This window comes from Orycteropus afer, unplaced genomic scaffold (assembly GCF_000298275.1).
Source record: "Orycteropus afer afer isolate SDZICR_OR568_19922 unplaced genomic scaffold, OryAfe1.0 scaffold00064, whole genome shotgun sequence".
Lineage (NCBI taxonomy): Eukaryota > Metazoa > Chordata > Mammalia > Tubulidentata > Orycteropodidae > Orycteropus > Orycteropus afer.
Genome location: NW_006921651.1, coordinates 6,722,339 through 6,737,701, shown reverse-complemented (window position 1 = coordinate 6,737,701; position 15,363 = coordinate 6,722,339). Strand labels below are relative to the sequence as shown.

At 42.5% G+C, this 15,363-nt stretch overlaps 1 protein-coding gene across 1 annotated transcript in view; it reads right to left on the bottom strand.

Annotated features, from left to right (window-relative positions):
* CWF19L1 (CWF19 like cell cycle control factor 1) overlaps window positions 1-14,996 on the bottom strand; it is a 29,310-nt gene extending 14,314 nt beyond the window's left edge. Inside the window, exons 1-6 of the mRNA XM_007939962.2 lie at window positions 14,974-14,996; window positions 10,703-10,787; window positions 9,512-9,590; window positions 8,877-8,978; window positions 4,185-4,399; window positions 301-419 (exon numbers count right to left, since the gene is read on the bottom strand). Of these exons, the coding sequence (XP_007938153.1) occupies window positions 301-419; window positions 4,185-4,399; window positions 8,877-8,978; window positions 9,512-9,590; window positions 10,703-10,787; window positions 14,974-14,996 (623 nt within the window). The remainder of the gene's footprint in view (window positions 1-300; window positions 420-4,184; window positions 4,400-8,876; window positions 8,979-9,511; window positions 9,591-10,702; window positions 10,788-14,973) is intronic.
* Window positions 14,997-15,363: the final 367 nt, after the last annotated feature.

Sequence of the window (15,363 nt, the reverse complement as noted above, 5' to 3'; positions counted from 1 at the left end):
GAAGGAAGGTTGGGCAATCTACTTCTGTAAAGATACCACCTCGAAAACCCAAGGAGGGGTCGCTATGAGTCGGGTCTGACTCTGACTCGATGGCACGTAACAACAACAATAACATAATGATTCAACAGTATTGTTACCTCACACCTTCAAATGTTTATAGTCCAATTAGTCGGCTTCAAATTTGGAACCAAACTCAAAAGGAATCAAGGTTTTATATGGCTAAAAATAAATAAGAGAGGCTTATACAGAAGACACAAGGCAAATTCTTCAAGAAGCCAAAAAGAATGAATTGCTACTCACCGATATGGAAGCCTCTCGTAATAGGCCTTTTCCAAAGCAGCAAAATGATATCTTGGTTTCAAGCCTGTGGCAAGACTGGAAACCAAAGCAGAGCCACATTTTTTGGTATCCACTTCTCCCTATTAAATAGAAACGCAATCATTTATCATAGATGTGCTAGTTATCAAGAAATAACCAAAACACTTTGAAATGTCCTTGAAATTTTTATGTGGCTACAAAAGGTATGCAGCAGGATTTGCACAGGGAATTTCATCCTTACGGCAGTCAGAGAAATCTCACACACGTAAGGGGAACTGGGCTAATACAGACACCAAAAAAGGAGCAACTGCTGGAAGCCAGAGGTTTAAAGATAAGGTAACTCCTCAGTACCAGTATCTAAAAAATGGTTTCTTGAAGCCTTTTCTGGGACATAAATCCTCTCTCTGGAACCCACAGACTGTGCTTCTAGAATTTGCTGTGTAGTGTACGTATCATTCTAACAATGCTGATAGTCACAGTCAATGCAGAAAATAAAAAAAAATAAAAACTAGTCTCTGGGCCCCTCGGATGATACAGAATATTGGGCATGGGATACTCAAGGACCTAACTATGTAAGCACATAATCCTTTCTTTTGCTTTGGTCAAGAAAGGTATGATTTGCAGAAGAGCACAACAGCCCTTTGTAATACGAAGCCTGTCAACAGCAGACTGGTTATGGATGGTATCATCCACAACATGATTTATAACTCTATTTTAAGAAAAGGTATTAGCTGAAAAGAAAGAACTTAGCAAAGTCTATTTTGTATTAAGTAAAGCAGGACCTTCCTTTTCTCTTAGTTGCCTCCTGCAGATTTCTGCTGAAGGACAAGGAATTGTCCTTGAGGTTAGTTAAAGTATCTTAGGAACTAGTGAATTATTATGTTTTCTCCCCTTGAATATCTTTTATGGCTATTTATAAACGTTAATCAAAATCTTTCTAGCCCTTCTCCCCACTCCCAATAAAAGCGCCTCATTTTTTCTCATCCTTCCTTGTACAGCATCACATGTACTCTTTTCTCCCTTCCCTCACCCCTTCAGTACCCTTTCTCTGGATCGTCTCAAGTTTTACAGTGTATCTTCTCTGTACTACAGCCAGCACTGTCCCTTGTGTTTATTCTAGGTGAATGATAACCCTGGGTTTGTGGAAGGACAAGATAGCATTGTGCCTTTTGCTTTTAATATCCTCTTGGACAATGCCAAGTATTTTGATGGCCTTTTTGGTCATAGACATATTGTGCTAAAGCTGGCAGGCAGTGATAGGTTCCTTTTCTGGATCAACACTGATAACTCTGAATCCAGTAATCAACACTACTTGTACCTAAAAGCATTCTTATATTTCCCTTCACTGAAGCTCAATCAATGCTCTCTACCCTAACACACAACCTTTCAAGATCTTCCTTAGGCTTATCTCCATCAGCGTAGTAATGTACTCCCCTTGATAGGAGTCACCCACCAACACATGATACATCCTCTTCTAGATTACTTATAAAAACATTAAGATCAAATACAATGGTGAGTGCATCCCAACATTAAAGCTTTCCCATTAGAGAAGCCCTAAGTTTTCAACACTCATGTTTACATCAATTTCCTAAATCCCCTTATAACTGAATTTTTTAAAAATATTTTGATAGCTGAAAAGCTATTACTTGGAAGGGGAAAAATACAATCGCAGAGCTGCTGCTAGCTGTCAATCTTTTCACTGAAAGGTAGGGAACCTTCAAAATACATTCTTAAGCGGAAGCTTAACAGCAAGCACTTGAAGCAGGGAATATAATTTAAAGCCTCATTCTTTCATAATTAAGATTTCAGCAATCTCATCTGCGGATCACGCTTTTTTTTTTTTTTTTTTTAACTGTGATTTGGGTGAAAGTTTACAGAGCAAATTCACTTTCCATACAGCAGCTCACGTACGCTTTTGTCTCATGACAGTGACTAAAATTTCCCACAATGCAACAGCTCCCCTTCGACTTTCTCCCCAGTTACCTCTTCCCTGTGTCCTTCCCTCCATGCCCTCCTGCCCCGAGCTGTCTCCCTATGCATACACAGCTCTTCTATTTTCCCATGATTGTTTTCTCCAAGGAGTGAATCTACCTAATGTAAATGTTCAGCTCATATGCCTATCTTTTGTTCGGCTGGAAGCCACAGGACTTTGTTCAATTCCAGACCTGAGGGCAGCTAAGGGTCATAGTCTCAGGGGTTCCATCAAGCTCTATCAGACCAGCAAACCTGGTCCCCTTTTTTTGTTTTTTAAATGATTTTGAGTTTTGTTCCACATTGTTCTCCCACTCTATCCAGGATCTCCTACATAGATTCCCCTCCGAGTGACTGACAGTGGTAGCTGGGCACCATCTAGTTCTTCTGGTCTCATAGTCATATAGGCTGAGGATCGCATAGTGTACCAGTCATTTGGACTAATTGTTTCCATGTGTCTTTGTTTTTCTTCATTCTTCTTTGCTCTGGATGAGGAGAGACCCATCGTTACATTTAGATGCCTGCTTGTAAGCTTTTAAGATCCCAGTTGCTACTTACCAAAGTAAGATATAGAACAGTAGTATATGTTCTGCCACTGAGCTTGATGTCCCCTGCAACCATGATCCTGAGCCCACAGGTCCAACAACTTGTTCCATCTGGGTTGCTGGCTATGGCCAAAGAAATGACTATAATCTTTTCCCTTGTCAGCTCTTCTATATACCTGAGAATTCTTACAGAACAAACCAATACACTTGTAGAAACATTGTCTGCCAACTCTATACAGGGTCATGGGCATACTCCTCCCTGCATAGACGTACCTAATAGTTCAGCCTGTCCACCCATCTATCTGCCCATATATCAAATGTTTGCCTTCACTGACAATGCAGTACTGTATGTGCAAAAGGGTTCATCCTTGTCTGTGTCTCCTGTGTACCTCTCTGTCTTCCTCTTTCTCAATGCCACCGTGCTGATCACTCACATTTGGTATGCTGTCCTTCTCTTTACCCAAATCAATACTTGTCTCTACCTATCTAACAGTGTTCCTTCCCCTCCCCTCCCACCCCGGTAACCAACAAAGAAAATTTCCTTCCATATATAAACCTTTCCTTGACTCTTTATAATAACAGACTAATACAGTATTTGTCTTTCTGTGATTGACTTATTTCACTCAGCATAATGTCCTGCAAGTTCATCTACATTATGCAGTATTTTGCAGAGTGTACGTCATTCTTTAGGGTTGCATTGTAGTCCATTGTGTGTATGTACCATAGTTGGGTTATCCATTCTTCTGTTGATGGACACCTAGGTTGTTTCCATCTTTTGGCTACCGTAAATAGTGCTGCGATGAATATGGGTGTGCATACATCTGTTCTTGTCCTGGCTCTCACTTCTTTAAGATATATACCTAGAAATGGAATTGCTGGGTCAAATGGTATTTCTAATTCCAACTTTTTAAGGAATCGCCATACTGCTTTCCACAGTGGTTGTATCATTTTACAGTCCAACCAGCAATGTATGAGAGTCCCAATCTGTCCGCATCCTCACCAGCATTTGTTGTTATTTTCTGTCCTGTTGAACTTTGCTAGTAGTGCTGGGGCAAGATGGTATCCCATTGTTGTATTGATTTGCATGTCCCTTGGAAACCCAAGAAGAGGTCGCTATGAGTCAGATCCGATTCAATGGCAGTGAGTTTGGCTTTGAGTTAATGGGATTGTGCTTTCTTAAGATTGACTTTTAGCTTTGGTCAGTAAATAAAGCTTTTAGTACCTAAAAGATTCACAAAAGATGTCCACTGAAAGGTACCAAGAGCTAAAAAATATAAAGAGGCAGGGGGAGCCCAACTTAAGTCAATGCAATTTGCTTTTAAAAATTCCAAATGAACAAGCACTACTCACAGAAGAATTCCCGAAGTTCCCCACATATTTGGGCCATGGGGATGTGAGCAAGATATCAACACCCTTAAACTGGGATGCTGAGCACAGCATTGTTCTCAGGGAAGACACATCCTTGGGACTAAAACTATAACCTGGGACCGGCTCATTTAAGGACTCTGTTCCACTGAGGTACACAATCTGTAGCCCCGAGGCTCCAGTGAAGACACCCTTACGACCTGTGTTGGAAGGAAAATTGAGATGCTTTAGTCAAAATAGGAGGAAAAAAACTGTCATTACAGTGATGAACCCTTCTCCCCTTGCCATCACCTTCCTACTTCCCTGCCAGTCTACATGCTTAAATGAGTGTAAACTCTCCTGGAGCCCCACTTCTGGCTGCAAGTATCAACTAGCAGCTACCACAGTGTTCCTACTCAGTCACCAAGGGAAGCACTTTCCAACCAGCATGCCACTACAGGTAGGTCGAAACTGCTAGAGCCCCTAGGCCAGTTTGTTTACCCCAGAAGCCTTACAAATATTAATGAAAACTGGAGACTCTACATGGACTAAAAGAAACCCAGACAACTGGACAGAAGATGCAATGAGAAAAAAACAAAACAACTGTGGTTCTGAGGCAACCACAGCTCAGAAAAGATGTACCCTCTGGTAGGCAGCAACTTCCAGTGGATGGAAACACTTGGAATCAGCAGTTGTTTGGGAGAAACTAGATTCTACTCTCTTCCAAAGTTATCTCCTTGATTCTGTTCCTTCTTCTCATTCTAAGACATTCCTCCATTTCTCTTTCATCTATTGAGTATCTTCTCAACTGGCTCTTTCCTTTGCTATAATGAGACTGAAGAAAATGGAATAAGCTCAGGCCTCCCCATACAAAATGAACATATATAACAGCTTCCTCCTGTTTAGCTCCTGGGCTACAGTGAATTACTTGATCTGGCTCTTCTAGCCTTGGTCTTTATGACTCCCACCAGATGACTGGGTGGAACTATGCAAATGTGAGGTGCCTGTGGTCCCCCAATGGAATTGGGTAAGTTGTTAACAATGTAAATAAGGAACTTGGCACCCTTGTGGGACTGGGACCATGAAAATAAGGTATATGGAACTCTAACATGGGGATTGGTCAGTTTTGCTATTCACTAGGCTGAAAATGAGCCATCTCAGAGGTGGAAAGGGGGCTCTCACTGCCATTAAGAAAGGACCAGGAGTGTAGCATGTCCTTGCACCCAAGATCCCCATGCTAGACTTCCTTGGCTGGGAGTTGGTGGAGAGACGGCATCAGTAGAGGCAGCAGAACCAAGAGACCGGCATGAGACAGAGCAGCAGGCTTGCCGGCCCACAGAGCAAGAAAGCTGAGTGCCTTTGGGCAGGAGTTTTGCTGGTGGAGCAAGATGCATCTATTGATAGAGCTAAGAGAGCTTTGTAATACTTGCCACAGCAGGGCAGAAGCCAGGCCGAGAGGCCAAGGGTATGTCTGTGGGCAAGGCCATGGGGAAGCTGTCCTAAAGAAAGAATTGTATCCTGAGCGTTCCTGAACTTGAACCTGTCAGTTCCCTAATAACCCCATAATTGTGAATAGTGTCTGTGAGCTGTGTGTGGTCATTAACAAATTACCCACAGAGAAACAGAGTGTGCTGTGGGAGGGATGGCTGGTGTCAAACTGATAAAAAGTTTAGAGGGTGGTACACGTCTGACCTCTGCCTCGTAGGAATCAGCCTTCGGCTACTGATGCTATTCTGGATCCCCCTTCTCTCTCATGAAGTCAGAGGAGGTCAGAAGATGCTGAAGCCACACCCTTTTAGCAGTTTCAAACTCTCAAAATGTAGACACATTCTCTATGTGCTTTACCTCTTAATTAACCCACTTCCTTAACTCAATCTTGTTTCCTCTCCCACCACTCTCTTGAAGGTCACTGATCACCTCAAAATTGCCAATGATCCCTTCTCCTAAAACAATGCTCTCTTCCCTTAGATTCTATGAACTTGACAATATCTTGGCCTCTCCAAACACTCCTCTCATCACCTTCACCTCTCTTTGCCTACCCCCGAGATGAAGATGTTCCTCCAAGGTACTATTATCATTCACCCACCTCCCTTCTATTTCTTCCTTAACAATTTCATTCTCTCCTCAGCTTTATTTTTCACCCTAAGGGGATCAACTCCTCAAAACCTATACTCTTTTAACATTTATCACGTTTACATTTTCTGAAAGAGCTATCACTTCCAACTACACATTGGATGTTCCGCCAGCACGTCAACATCAACATATTCACTAAAGCTCACTGCTTGCCCTCCTTCTAGACGTTAAAGAGTCTATTTCATAAAAATAGCCCACATACCCAGATTGCTCTTTCCACCCCAGCACTAAACTCATGCGGTAAAATGGTTGCCAAGTCTCTATAGCAGTGCTTAATCCTAATGTAGTAACTAGACTGATAACTGCCAGCAGTCAGGCTTGTGTTATGATCTACAGCAAATTCCGATCAAAGATTCCACAGAAGAATACTGATCAAAAGAGAGATAATACAGAACAGAATTTCAAATCCTCATGGATCCAGATTTTCTGGAGCCATGGAGGCTAGATGAACCCCTGAAACTACTGCTCTGAGATAATCTTTAAACTTTAAACCAAAAATATCCCCTATAGTCTTCTTAAACCAAACAATAATTTTGCATGACTAGTGAAAAATGTCTGCCACGAGGATTATAAGGAAACCTAATGGTACAGAGGTCAAAGCATTTGGCTGCAAACCAAAAGGTCAGAGGTTCAAACCCACCAGACACTCTCCAGAAGAAAGATGTGGCAGTCTGCTTCCGTGAAGATTACAGCCTTGGAAACCCTGTGGGGCTGCTCTACTCTGTCCTATAGGGTTGCTATGAGTCAGAATCGACTGCACAGCAGTAGGTTTGATTTTTTTTTTTTTTTTAACATTATGCTATTTTAAGAACTATTTATGTGGGATCAAAGTGACAGCAGCAACCCTAAAGGTTAGAAAGAAACCTTAGGGGACAGTGAGTTTATGTTAATGGGGGGAGGAACAACTCAGAAAAGGAAGGTGAGAATGGTTGCACAACTTGAAGGATGTAATCAATGTCACTGGACTGTACACGTAGAAAATGCTTGAATTGGTGTATGTTTAGCTGTGTATATTCTCAAAAACAACAAAATTATAAAAGTATGTATTTACAACAAAAGAATTTCAAATGTACATCCCACAATTGTGGTTAAAAATAGCAAACAAAAATCCCTCCCTCAACTTTTTGTTTACAGGAGCCCCAAATGATTGAACAAGAAGAAACTGGTTACATGAAGGCCATGGCCAGATATAGCGAATAAAGGTTAAAATGGAAGCAGTGCAGGAGAGAAGGGGGCATTTATAGCAAAGGAAATGCAGATGCTTTCTACAGAAGTAAGAGACCAGCAAAGAGGAAATGTGAAAGCAATGTTGCCATTGTAGAAAAAACAAGCTGAATGATCTAAGGGGCAGTAGAACTCACAGCAGGTGGGGAGAAAACAGAAGCAAAATTTGACAGTAATTTTTAAAACAGCCAGACATTAAGCCAACCCACTGAAACCCACTGCTGCCTAGTCGATTCCAACTCATAGTGACCCTGCAGAACAGAGTAGAAATGCCCCCATAGGGTTTCTAACGCTGTAAATCTTTGTAGAAACAGATTGCCACATCTTTCTCCTACAGAGTGGCTGGTGGGTTTGATCTTTTGGTTAGCACCCAAGTGCTTTAACCATCGTGCCACCAGGGCTCCCTCAGAAATTTAGGGGATGGTGAAAGGAACAACTTTAAACTGGAATTGAAGAGTGGACCTGGAACCAGAAAAAGGACAAAGGGAGCTTAAAAAAAAAAGGATCAGCACTAAAAACTCAAATTGCTAAAACCTTACAATGAAACCAAGAGGTACAGCCAGCTAGGAGTCTAATTAACAAGTGAGCTGTATATCTCTAAATCAAACCAAATTCATTGCCATCAAGTCGTTTCTGACTCATAGCAACCCTGTAAGACAGAGTAGACCTGTCCCATAGTGTTTCCACGGGTATAAATCTTTACAGAAGCAGACTGCCTCATCTTTCTCCCACAGAGTGGCTGGTGGGTTTGAACCACTGACCCTTTGGTAAGCAGCCAAATGCTTTAACCACTGCTCCACCAGAGCTCCTTGTGTATGTCTAAACCAAAACAACCTCACTGTCGTCAAGTCACACTCGACTCATAGCAGCCCCTCTTGAGTTTCCGAGGCGGTATCACTACAGAAGTAGATTGTCCAATCTTCCTCCCAAGGAGTGGCTAGTGGGTTTGAACCTCCAGCCTTCTGGTTAGCAGTCAAGTGCCCTAGGCACTATACCACCAGAGTTCCTTGTATGTCTAATAAGATTTATATGGCAAGTTTATATATAACATTGGCAAGGTTACATATACATGGAATTTCTTTGATTTGAACATAATTTATACCCCGAGTGCTCTATAAACAGTAGTTAAGGAGTTTATCACTAGTTGGCTGAAAGAGTATATGATGGGTTGTGGGGACACAAGATTTGGGGAAGGTAAGGAAGAAAGGAAAAATGTCATAGTCCTAAGGGCACACTCACAGACTTTGGAAAAGAACCCATGTACTTCTATTTTCTCAGGCAATAATGGGATTAATGTAATGGCAGTAAAGTTCATTACAAGCACAAAAGATACCAACTTACCTAGATAAGTAATATTCTCAGCTAATTCACACCCATCAGCATCTTGGAAATATTTTACTGTTTCCTGGTTATTTGCTCCCAGCACATATGTCTGAATAGGAGCTAGTGAGGGAAACAGATAAGACACCGTATAGTTACCAGTCTGCTTTGGAACTTGAGAAATGCCTCCCCACAGACTCAAAGCAAAAGCTGCGAATCTGTGTACTGCCCCCCCGCTGCGCTTCATAGCAATCCTATACGTAGAGCATGCTCACTGCTTCAGGAAATCCTACACCCAACCTTGCAGTCTGAACATTAAAAAGCATCACTAGGCTGATAAAGTGACATATTAAAAAGGATGGTCAAAGTATACTTAGGAAAATATAGATCCTAAATTAAAAACATTAGAACTAGAAAAAGAAGACAAATGGTTATATTCAGTTTCTGCTTACTTTGATGAAAATTATTTTCTAGAGCTAAAGCCACCCAAATTCAAAATGTGAACATTTGGCTTATGCGTAGGCATTCTTCCCAGCTTAATGAAGAGTTCAAAGAGGAATTTCTTATATAACTAACATTACTGAAAAATAACCCAACAAATGTAGGCCTTGAAACTTTGCAAGAAATTATCTATTAGATAAAAATAATTTATATACCTTTCTTGATGCCAGTCTTATATTCCTCCCATTCAGCACTTGGGGTGGACCCAAAGAAATTTCCTACACACAACAGCAGCTAAAATGAGTTTTTTAAACAGATATATGAGATTTTTTAAAATTCAAACAGTATGTAATTGATAGTAACAGTCTCCTAATTATCCTATAGTCTGAAACCAGGTTTTTATTTTTAATCAATATGCAGAATTGCAATACACAATTTTTTAGCAGCAACTGTAGTAGTTACTCTGATTCTATAAATTATTAAATCTTGCCTACTGTTTGTCAAATTCAAGATGGGAATAGGGGACAGGGTCAGGGAAGTGAATTTTCAAAAGCAGCTAGTATCTGAGTGGTCCTCAAATATTCCCAGTCCCATTCTGCCACCCCAAGGCCCTCTCCATCATCCTTCTCCTTCCTTGAAGCATATAGTGATAAGAGAGTCAGACCTCTGAAGAATCCCTCTGAACTAGCAGCCACCTGTAGGGATACAGGGCATAAAAAACACATTTCCTCCCTGCTGTCTTTACTCAACCTTTCATATACGGAGTAATTATCCCCATAGCTAGAACACACCTCCATACTCTGAGAGTTTACAATCCGGTTGACAACCACACAGAACATTTAATACAGAGGTCTTTAGTTCCTAGGAGGTACAAATGATTAATATGCTCAGTGCTAACCAAAGGTTGGCAGTTCAAGTCCACCCAGAAGCACCTTGGAAGAAAGGCCTGGCCATCTACTTCTGAAAAATCAGCCACTGAAAACCCTGTGGAGCGGTTCTACTCTGACACACATGGAGTTGCCATGAGTTGGAATCAACTCAACAGCTGGTTAGTGGGTGAAGCATTTACACAAGTTATCTGACTTAATCCATTCCATACACTGTGGAAATAGATGTGTGCTTACAAAACCCAGCTCCTTAGGGAGGTTGTGCTAGTCTGTTTTCAGTTTTTTGAGCAGTTATAAAGTAACAAGATTCAAATTCAAAAGGTACAAGAAAGTCTACAGTACACAGGGCTCCACTCCCCACCACTCCCCAGCTATCTCAGCTGACAAAAGGAACTCAACCTAACAAAAAAGGAAGGTTTGTGTTCAATCAAGAAATCAATAACGGAGCCCAAACTTTACTTTAGTATTATGTTTGACTACAATAGTAAAATTAAAGTCAGTAAAAAAGAAACATCTTACATCAAAGTTTCCACTTTTCTTCTGAATTGCTCGAACTCTATTAAATAAAACATCAAACTTTCCTTCAACATCTCCACAAGCCAAGCTGCAAACAAGAGAGACAACAGATAAACAGTAAGGCAAATCAGGAAACACAGAAAAGTCAGGTTTCATATATACTAGTCTTCCTGGATGAGACAGATATGTGATCCAGTCTCTCTGGGGTTATCTGGGAGGTTCAGTACATACAAACCTGACTGCTGGGCAGCTCCACCTGGAGTTCTCACCAACCCCTCCAACTCACCATATCTAAAATTTAGCTGATTATTTCCTCTAGCAAGAAGCCAACTCCTCCTCCTTCCTGCCCAAGTTCTGTGGATGGGTCTTTTGCCAACTTGGTCACCAGGAGTCAAAAATCTGCCATCTTGTCACCAAGTCCCATCAATGTCTTTTCCCACAACATCTTTCATATTCATTCCATCCTTTTTTATTTTTATTACTACTATCTTGGTACATGGCTTCAGCCATCCATTCAGCAAACAGGTAGTGGACACCTACAATACACTAAGTACAATATGGCATGTATTATGCTAAGAATAGGAGTCCTTGGGTGGTGTAAAGGGTTCTGTGCTTGACTCCGAGCTGAAATGCTCGTGGTCTGGACCCACCCAGAGGCCTCAGAAGACAGGCCTGGCAACTCGCTTCCAAAAGGTCACAACCTTTAAAACCCTACTCTGCAGACACAGGGTCACCATGCTTCTGAATCTACTTGATGGCAGTCAACAATAACAACATGCTAAAAATATATTAGAAGCACAGAGAGGAGTAAAACTTGGCTCAATCTTCAAAGAGCTCACAATCAGGAAGAGAAACTGTCACAAATTTATAAGAAAAGGGCTATAATAGGAGGTATATGGAAAGTGTGATGGGGTAACGCAAGGTATGGATGATTTGGGCTCCGGTCCTGGTTCTGAGAGTAGGACCACCCTGAGGCTAATGGGTAAGGGTCCAACCTAACTAAAAGGGATCACTTGGGGGCTCAGGAGGCACATGGTGAGGCCAATAAAAGCCTGGGAAGATGGTGGCTCACTGGAGCTTACTGGATTGAACAGTGTGAACATTCTGTTCTCAGACAGGTTAGCAAGTCCCGTGGGGCCACAGCAGCTCTGTGCTGAAGAACAGCCCTTCCCTCCCCTAATCATTGTCCTCCGGTGGAGAGATCAGCCCAGGGGATAAGACGTTGGAGACTTGTCAGAAGAGATTAGCACCAGTAATAGCAGAAACCCTGGGAGGCACATCTGGGAAAAACAGGCATAAGCCAGAAGAAAGCGGAAGCCAGCATCCACTGAACAGAAAACAGCCGCACAGCGCCCTGAGAGGAGTAGACAGAGAACTATAACTCACTAAGGGCTAATACCCTAATACCAGAGACCAGGTGCAGGCTGGGACGGCCACTAGCAGGTCTAGGCAGCAGAAACTCCAGCCAGAGAACATGCAGGGCCTGACTGCTGAGCCTGGATGTCCCCACATAGAGGTGGTCCTCAGAACAGTTCTGCTTTGATTTGTTCCGATGCTGGTCCAGAGGGCTATCCCAAGGCTGCTAGGTCGGAGCCAGACCAGCACTGAAACTGCTGACGCCTAAAACGTGCCATCCCAATGATGTGACGTGACATGATATAAGAGTAAACACTGACTTTCCATCAGGAGGCTGTTATTTAAGAGTGAACAGTGATTGTTATTGTATGCTATCTACTGCATGTGCTAATGCTCTGGGAGTATCTTGTGTGCTCTGGCTCTGATCAGACAGTCGTGATATTTATGGAGGGATCACGTAGTGACCAACCTGTGTATATTGTTGTTGTTATGCGCTGTCAAGTTGGACCCGACTCATAGCGACCTCTCCTCGGGTTTCCGAGGCAGTATCACTACGGAAGTAGATTGCTCCATTTTCCTTCCGAGAAGTGGCTGGTGGATTTGAACCGCCAGCCTTCTGGTTAGCAGTCTGCCTTAGGCACTATGCTACCAGAGCTTCCACAAAAATAAATTTGTATTATTTAAACTACTTGTGGCTGTATACAGGTGGAAGGTGGCAAGAGCTGAGGCTAGTGAGTTGTGCAGTAACTTGTTTCATCATCTCATTTAAGTTTCTCTAATTCTGATTTATATGGTTTTTCACTTCTTACATCATTTTCTGAATGTTTTTGAAGTCATACTGAAACTAGTTTTATCGTATCGTTTTACCACATCTGTATAATATCTGGCGGAAGACATTTTGTCAGCCTGTCTTTCTGGTGTTTTCTTACCCATTTTTAAGCAGAGGAGTGACATGACCATATGTTTGGAAAATGATCTTGTTTCAGTTACAGGTGAAAGATGGTCTGCAGGAACAAATAATTATGAACAATAATACCCACAGGAAGGCCATCAAGTGGGAAGGGGAGACTAGATGAGAAACTTAGAATGATAAAGAACTGGATTGGGGAAGGATGGGAAATGAGGGAGAAGACGGAGAGAATTGTTGCGAGGCTGAGCAATGGGATATGACAGAAGCAGAATCCGAGAGAAAACTAATGAATCTGGTATCTGACAGACTAGAGACTACAGTGGGAGCTCTGGTGGCGTAGTGCCTAAGGCACTTGACTGCTAACCAGAAGGCTGGCGGTGCAAACCCATCAACCATTCCTCGGAAGAAAGGATAGGCAATCTACTTCCATAGTGATACAGCCTCGGAAACCCAAGGAGGGGGTCACTACAAGTCGAGGCCGACTAGACGGCACCTAACAACAACAGAGACTACAGTATGTTTCCTCCGATGCCTCCTCTTCTTTCTATCCATTCGATATAAAGCCATTAGTTTAACACTCTCATTCCCCCGGCCTGCAGAACTACAACTATCTAAAAGGCCTTCACTTGTCTTTCCAGTGTTTTCTCCAAGTTTCCCTAATAGAAACCTTCTTCCTGTAGATTTCATCACCTGCCCCTGCCATTCACACTGCAACTTCCTCTCCTAATAGGTCCTGCACATTATGTCCCATCAAACCACCCAACTTTAAGTGTTTTTTTTCCCCCATCTTTTGAAGCCTAGCACATCCCTGAAGATTTCCTGACAGTCTCAGAAGTCAATCCCCTCTCAAAACTTTAGAAACTCATACAGCACTTCAGAGGAAGCACTGTCACAAACCACTATGCATTTTTACTTGTCTTCTGAGCACCACCTGTTCAAGGAAGCTGTCCACAGCCCTCCAGTCTCATCAGTCACCAATTCCTGTACTTCCTCTTTCACAGCAGTTGCCACATGGTATTATAATCGTTCCTCAGAGAAGTCCAGTTTGTACATCACAGAGTACCTAGAAAGTCATCATCCAATCTGGGCATTTTTACAGTTTCCCCTAGTTCATTGACGAGAGAAAGCTATGACCCCACAGTGTCAACTCCTTCTACCTCAAAACCAAGTCAGCACCAAGCCCTGTTGATTTCATCTCCTCAATAAAACTTTAACTCCTGTCCTTCTCCAAAGCCATCACTCTACAGAATCCTAGTTGCCTCTACTTCAGTTCTAACTTCTCAACATGCAGCCAGAATTGCTTTAAAAAAAAAAAAAAGTTGATCTTGCCGTGATGTGTTTATACATTTCAACAAACTTTTTTCAGGCTAAAGACAAAAGTATCCACCAGGGCTCAATCCTCACTTCCTCAGGGAAGTCGTCCCATTCCTCAGCCAAATGCCCTTATCATGCACCCTCCCGGAGCCATGAACCTTTTTTCGTGATACTTCCCACCATCGTAATTTTACACTTACTTGAATTCTTTGATTAATATGTAACCATAAACTAAAAGCTGCATTAAGACAGAAACAGCACTGGTGCCTTGCCTAGCTCAGTGCCAACTTGCTCAATAAACATTTTTTGAAGGAATTAAGTCCTCTCCTCATCACTCCACCGCCGAAACTCCAAAAGTGAGCCGAAGCAGGGGCCCCATCTATCCTGCCCACCACTATCTCCAGCGCCCAGCAATGGGCCCGATGCTCACGAGTATTTGGTTAATAAACGGGCTGGGGGAAGAAACGGTACGGGAGATGGTGAGCCAGACGCCCGGACGCCTAAGACGGAGGGGACTCCCCTCCTTCAAGGCGAATATAGCTGGGAAAAGAGGCCGGATCCTGGCACGCCAAAACGTGACCGAAGTTTCCCAGGCCCCCTTGACGTTTCCTTTACCCCTTCCTGTCTTGAGAGAGACCCCGCCGTCTTTACACCTGGTTTTAAACACACAGGCTTTCAATTCAAGATTACTCACAGGCGCAGCGGTTTCTGAGCCATAGATCCCAATAACGTGGGATCTGACAAGCTCTGAATAGAGGAACTCCGAACCAGCGATCTAAGAAAAGATGCATTCGCAGTACAAGACGTCAGCGCATTCCAACCAATGACGCTCACTTATCTACGGAGAGCGTCGAGGGGAAAAAAGATTCTCTTACGCGGCTTCGCTTTAAGGAGATGTTAAGAAAGAAGGAAAGTAGTGAAGGGAGGAAGGGAAAAGGACTTTGTTGTTGTTAGTTGCAATCGAGAGTTGATTGCGACTATGGCGGTCACCATGAGGGAAAGGACTAACACGGTTCGAATGATTTTTCAATTCAGGGTAATTTTACAACGTTATTGAGTTGCTAGAATGTTCCCTGCACAATGC